Source organism: Chanos chanos, chromosome 9, assembly GCF_902362185.1.
Source record: "Chanos chanos chromosome 9, fChaCha1.1, whole genome shotgun sequence".
Classification (NCBI taxonomy): Eukaryota; Metazoa; Chordata; class Actinopteri; order Gonorynchiformes; family Chanidae; genus Chanos; species Chanos chanos.
Window position 1 is genome coordinate 28,429,890 of NC_044503.1, and position 7,094 is coordinate 28,436,983.

The 7,094-nt window shown below is 47.1% G+C and overlaps 1 protein-coding gene across 1 annotated transcript in view; it reads right to left on the bottom strand.

The window, feature by feature from the left end:
- arhgef1 (Rho guanine nucleotide exchange factor (GEF) 1) overlaps nucleotides 1-7,094 on the bottom strand; it is a 39,721-nt gene that overhangs the window by 26,529 nt on the left and 6,098 nt on the right. Inside the window, exon 2 of the mRNA XM_030783421.1 lies at nucleotides 2,471-2,535. Within this exon, the coding sequence (XP_030639281.1) occupies nucleotides 2,471-2,497 (27 nt within the window). The 5' untranslated portion in view covers nucleotides 2,498-2,535. The remainder of the gene's footprint in view (nucleotides 1-2,470; nucleotides 2,536-7,094) is intronic.

A 7,094-nucleotide genomic window follows, 5' to 3' on the forward strand; every position in this document is an offset into this window, starting at 1 on the left:
GGGTTAAAGCAATTCTATTCTACACAGACAGAGTAACTGTCATTAACTCCATCTAACGCACAGGTCTTTTTCTTACTGGAGGCTATCCTGAATCATTCATGTTGTGAACTCTAGTCCGAGGGAGAGAGCGAAGCATTTCAACGCGGGGGGGTGGGGGGGTAGGGAGCCGGCCTTATAGTTATGAAAGGTTGGCTAGTGGAGTCGAAAGTGAGACCCGTGTTTCTTCCTGAGGGAAAGGTGTTGTCTGAGAAACAGGTAGTGCGTTCGTCCGAGGCCTCGGAGGAAGACGGACTTGGCGTCGCTCCCTTTCTCTACGCGCTACGATGACTGGCAGCCACAGGCAGGTACAGCGACCCGCGTCTGTAAAAAAAGTCCCTTTTAATCCAGTTCTCACGGCCACACAAACGCGCCATTGTCTCCCAGACCACCGAGACAGAGCTGCCGCTGGACTGTTACTGTGTGTGTGTGTGTGTGTGTGTGTGTGTGTGTGCGGGCGCTAGCAAGGGAGAAGTCTGCCCGTGTGTAAGCGCTGCAGGTAATGAGTGAGTGATTGTTCTTTTGTTGACTGAGGTAAGCATGAGCTAAGTACTGCACACGTCTGTGTGGCCATGTGGACATGAGTATGGTATGCAGTGGGTCTTTCTCTTTCTCTCTCTCTCTCTCTCTGTGTATGTGTATGTGTGTGTGTGTGTGTGTGTGTGTGTGTGTGTGTGTGTGAGTAGCTCTTTAAATCCTTAAATAACCCTGAGAGGAGACAGGGGAAGCAGAAGTGATATCTGAAACAAACTGTGGACTGTGGTTTGTGGCTTCAGTGTAAAGTATAAGCAAAGACTTCAGTAAAGAGTGGACAGGGGACAGTGGTGGTCAAGAGGACAGCAGGCTAGCTGTCAGAGGACGGGAAAAAAAAAAACAGCGCTTAAGGAAACTAAAAGCATTCATTCACAGTCAAGGAGGAGTGGCACTCAGTCCAAATAGACGGGGGAACCGCGAACGGTTCTGGTCTGGTTGAATTTTGGCAATTCGGCCATCGCCGAGACCGCGTGAAGGAAGGTTCTAGAAGAAATGAACCTTGGATTCAGACTGAGCATAGAACCTCTCTCTCTTTTTAAAACAGGGCCAGTGCATGCTCCACCACTCTGTGCACAAGGAGGAAAAAAAAAAAACAAAACAAAAAAAAACCTCTAGCCAAACTCTTACCCAAGCCTTTGCTTGCATCACATCCTCTCAGCAGTGTCTGGATCTATTTGAGACGCTTTCAATAACGTCTCCATACAATTCCCCGTCAAATCTCGATTTTAGCCCTGGGAGTTTAGAGTTACGAGCGCTCTGTCATTTTTTTTTCGTCAGGGGCCCGAAATGGATGTTTTCACAAATCATGTGTAAAAATGCACTATGAATGCAATGGGAAGCAATGAGGTAATCTTTAGTGTTTCCATAGCGATCCATCCCATCTCGTATAAGAGTGGGTAGAACTGGATGAATGCAGAACTTTAAGTGAACTGGCGGCTGAGGAAAACGAAAGCTGTCGTTACTTCTTAAGTTTGGTGAGAGATTTAGAAGCTGTTTGTACCAGGAGGAAGAAAAGGACAAAGTACACAGTTGCACAACAACTTGCGAATTAAAGTGAGTGAAAAAAAAAAAGCAACCTAAAAAAACGCTTGGGTATCACAGAGTGTCAAACAAACGCAATCTCACAGTCGTGTTGAGTAAAGTTATTTATCTGTGTTTCTCTAGTTTTTTTTTTTTTTTTTCCTTCAGCAGTGTTCAGTAATTAACCCAAAAAGGAGGTCTGTGTCTATCCAAACCGAACTCCCTCCTGTTCGGTTTGGCCTGTACCACTCCCACGGGATTTTGGGTTGGGGGAGGGGGGGGGGGGGTGCAGATGTGAGATTCTGACTCTGGGATGGATCTGTGGGGGGAGAATATCTTTCCCCCCTCCCCGGTCTGGACCGAGAGAAGAACACTTGGAACATTCCGGATGGTGGCATGACTGGAGGCTGTGAGACGGGCCAGCTGTGGCAGTGCAGTGGTGAGCATCCGCTCCTCCCTCCACCATACAAGTGTCAGCTGGCATTCATCTATACATACTCACTGTGTGTGTGTCTGTGTGTGTGTGTGTGTGTGTGTGTGTGTGAGAGAGAGAGAGAGACAGAGAGAGTGAGAGAAGGCAAAGAAAGAGAGTGGGAGGCAAGTGAATTTATTCAGTAAAGGAAACACGAGAAAGCAGCCTCTCTCTCTCTCTCTCTCTCTCGCTCTCTCTCTCTTTCGCTTTGACAGTTATTCAAGAAGAGCAGAGATGCCCAGATAAGATAAGAGACCATTTCACCTTTCAGACTATGAGTAAGTGAATTAGAGAGAAAGCTTCAAACGTCACACCGTTCCCGCAAACATGTTCACAGGGTGTTGCTCCTTAAAATTAGCCAATGAGAAAACAGAAATACAGAATGAGAGTGGTCACCGGTGACCTCACCCCTTCATGGGCGTCTTCACTGTCCATGCTGCGGTGGGAGAGGCCGGCACCTGTCAATCAAGCTCCTGCAAATGACATCACAATAGGAGTCAGAATGCCTTGTGGGAAATAGCTGTCCTCCGGAAGAACAAAAGTAGACCATCGTAATCAAGCGCTCAAACACACACACACACACACACACACACACACACGCACACAAACAGAACCAGGGGCCACATGGAGCAGGTCTTAGCCTGAAGACAAACAGAATGGGAACATGAGTACAGTCAATAACAGATACAGTGGCCACGGGATCAAATGTATCAGTGCATTTCCCCACTGACCCGTAGTATAAAAGACAACACACAGACACACACACACACACACACACACACACACACACACACACAGGCCTTTTTTAGATTTAAAATCCATTGTGTTCTCCGCTCAACAGCCTAAACTAATCAAGACAGCTCTGTTAGCGCTGATAACACGTTCGACACAATGAACATTCCAGACAAGAAGAAACTTGGAGAACTTGCGTCATCTTAGCGTAATTCATCCCGTCGTTAAAATCAAATCCTCGACATTTTTCTCTCGTTTCATCCAAAAATAACAGCATGCGGCAACATTAACATCTTTTCCTGTAACGCCCGCCGCATCATGTGCTGTTTCACACATGGGATGAATTTAATGACATTAGTCGTTTTTATTTACTGTCAGTATCATGTGAATGACGCAGTCAAGGAGTCAAGGATTAATCCTCTCTCTCATTAACTTTCTGCACTCTTTCTATAGGTCACTATTAGTGTCACAGTGCTACGGTGCTCTGTAGGAGAACTCCAAACCTCGTTCTAGCTTTCAGTTCCAAAAAAAAAAAAAAAAGCAGGCAGTGGAGATGCATTGAGACCCAATGCATATGTGTGTGTGTGTGTGTGTGTGTGTTTTTTTTTTTTTAAACGTGTGACCCACACACCTCCAGGCGGTGCGATGGCAGAAACCTGATTTGCGCGGTTTTTGAACGGTTAGCCTGCGCTTCGCCTCTCTGGTAAACGGAGACGAGGCCCGAGGGAGGGTTTCGAGGGGGAGAGAGAGACACGTTCGGGGGACGGTCCGCTCCTAACTGCTCTCTCCCCTCCTCACGCACCCGGAGGGTCCCTTAAACACAATGCCGGCATCCTGTCTGCCCTATCTGTTTGACTGCGCTGCCTTAAAATAGCTGTTAATGGGGCCTTGTTTGTGTTGGGAGAAAAGAGGAGGTGGGGTGGGGGAGTAAAATGAGGGAGGTGGTTATCGTTGGCTCTAATCAAGCCTTGGTTCATTATAGGGAATGAGGCAATGTTCTCTGATTGGTGACTGGGGGGGGGGGGGGGGGGCCTTGATGAGCTTTCTCTCGAGGGAGACTGCCCTCAACGGGCGCCTGAGCAGAAAGGAGCAGGGCGGAACTGTGTGAGAGTGTGAGTGTGTGTGTGTGTGTGTGTGTGTGTGTGTGTGCGCGTGTGCGTGCGTGCGTTAGAGAGAGAGAGAAAGAGAGAGAGAGCAAGAGAGAGAGAAAAAGAGAGACAGGAAGTGGGCGTAATTTCCTCAGGAAGCGATCAAAGCTGTTTTCCTGTCGACCTGTCTGTGAAAGTCATGTACAGATTAGCAGAGAGAGCGATAGAGACAGTAGAGAGAGAGAGAGAGAGAGAGAGAGAGAGAGAGAGAGAGAAAGAGAGAGAGGGAGAGATTAGAGTAAAGAAAGAGAGCGAAAACAAGCGTGTAACCAAAAGATTGAATGGATGAAGTGAAGTTGTGGGGGCCGCAAGCTAGAGGTTGAGTGGCCACTACAGCTCTCTCTCTCTCTCTCTCTCTCTCTCTCTCTATTTCTTAATCCACTATCATAATCTGTCAGAGAATAAAATGACAGCACACAGTCATCACTGCTGCAATAAGGAACTCCTCAGTGTTACAAAACAGAGGTCACACACAGAACACACCGAGAAATGGAACAACCACCTGGAGGTCAGAGACAGAGAGAGAGAGAGAGAGAGAGAGAGAGAGAGAGAATGCATTGCCATGTGTTACATGCAGAGTTTGGGGGGGGGGGGGGGGAGCGAACAATGGTATAACAGGGCAGAAAACGAATAAGGAGAGATAAAACACACGGACATGTAATTGAGACGGAAACCGAGAACGAGAAAAACCGAAAGAGCGACAGGGAATGGTGAGCATCAGGAAATTCCTCTAAAACTTAAGACAAACACATGATCCCAGCCAAGCAAGGCAGCCGCAAACAAAACGCGCCCTTTCCAAAACTGTGTATTTAGAATAAAATCGAATCCAATATTAAATATTTGGGTCAAAATGATGAGATCACCGTAATTAGAAAGCTCATTCTCAAAAGGCACACAGCAGTCTGTGTATAAAAACCCTGCCATTTTGAAATCCGTTCAAAAACGAAAGACCTTTACGGGTCTTTACAATGGTTACGGCTATAAACAGACAAATACACACAGAATCACACACACCTACATGCAGCTGTGAAGAAGGTGTGAAGAATGTTGTATAATAGAGTGTGTATGCGCGTATGTGTGTGTTTTCTATGTGGCAGATGGCAGAACACAGACTAAAACAAGGCGTGTGTCACTTCGAGAAAAGAGAGAAGGAGAGGGACAGAAAGAACTATTGCTTTAACTAATGTAACTAACTAACGGTTTAAGCCATTGTCTGTGAGTGAGTGTGTGTCGGAGTCTGACCTGTGTACCTCTGTAGGGTTAACGGGGTTTCTCTGTGTGGCCTGTGAGGTTTCTGCACGCTGAAAGACAGGCCATCAGTCAGTCAGCCTGTGATGATGAATTCAGCTCCATGTGTGACGTGTGGAATGACACAAATTTTTTTTTTTGGGGGGGGGGGGGGGGGGCGTTTACAGTGAGTAATGACGCACAGGTAGTAGCATATATACGAGCTGGAGACCGAGAGAGAGAGAGAGAGAGAGACAGAGAGAGAGAGAGACAGAGAGAGAGAGAGAGAGATAGACAGTGAGACAGAGAGGGAGGGAGAGAGAGAGAGAGACAGAGAGGGAGAGAGAGAGAGAGAGAGAGAGAGAGAGGGAAGGGGAGAGAGGGGGGGAGAGACAGAGAGACAGAGAAAGAGACAGAGAGAGAGACGGAAAGAGAGACAGAGAGAGAGAGAGACAGAGAAAGAGACAGAGAGAGAGACAGAGACAGAGACAGAGAGACAGAGAAAGAAACAGAGAGAGAGAGAAAGAGAGGATGTGTGAAAGAGGGAGGGACACTGTTGTGGTGGAGAAGTGTCAAAGAGTGAGATTCAGAGGAACTTACTATGCTGCCTCTTCTCTTCTTTCTCTCTACCTTCCTCCCTCGCTCGCTCTTTCTCTCTTTATGTAAGCTTCACTGGAATGAAAGCTCTAATACTGGTGGCATTAGGGCCAAGAACTAACTACGTAACTGAAAAACCATTACAACAGTGTCTAAAATAAGACCACGCACTCCAACTCTTCCAAGTAACCAGGAAAAATAGCTCCATCTTTTCATGTGCTCTCTTCTCCTTTTTTTTTCACACTGGCTTGTCAACCTCCGTCCACAGAATCAATCCTCTCCTCAGAATCACACAACCCCCCCCCCCCCAAAGACACTGGCCTCCTTTACGTGCGTCTCCCCCCCCCCCCCCCGTTTTTCGGTAATACCATGATCTTTCGGTCCTCTCTGTCCGTTTGCATAGAGAACCCGACCCAACCGGTCAGTGTCGGTATCTTTCATCATCGTCTGGTTGTTTGACCCCGTTCTTATAAAGGCTCTTTTTTTTTTTTTTTTTTTGAAAAGTCAGTTTATCAAAGGGGTGTTGTTTTTTTTTTCATAACAGATCTGAAACAGAGCATCTGAAATATCTGTGATATTTGAGGCATCTGGACTTGCATGGTGATCTGCTCTTCCAGACGCATATATTTCCCCGGGAAAAAAAAAAGAAAGAAAGAAAGAAAAGAAAGGAAGGAAGAAAGAAAAAAGGCTTTTTGAAACATGTGGTGGACGCAGAGGTTGGCTGGCATCTGAATTTTCCAGCTTCCAATCTTGAGCTCCCTCTCTCTCTCTCTCTCTCTCCCCCCCCCCCCTCTCTTTCTCCCCCCCCCTCTCTCTCTCTCTCTCTTTCTCTCTCCCTCTCTCTCTTTCTCTCTCCCTCTCTCCCTCGTTCTTCTTTCCCTGCTCTCTCCCCCCTCTATCGCTCGCTCATTCTCTCCGTCTCTCTCCCTCTCACTCTCTCTCTGTCCATCTCTTTTAGTCCAAATTAAAACACAGGCATCCTTGACTGACTGTGCGACATCCTTCGATATAGTCTGTCCACACTGAAAATATTTTCTGGCCCTAAGAACAACACAACAGAGCAAAACTACTATCACTCACACTAACCAAGCGTCCACAACACACCACCCCAAACCGTTCCGTCCGTTTGACCGTGCTCTGTCCATGTCGTGCGCTTCCCTGGTTTTGCAGTGGTAGAGTCTTTACCTGGGAGCATAACTTGTTCATCGTGTTCGTCTGAGAGCTGGTTTTGGTTTTGTAAAGGCACAAACAGGACCGGGGTGAATCGACCTCTGGACCGCGAGCTGGCTAACTGTTTCCAAAAAGCGCCTCTGAATGCTGTTAGTAAT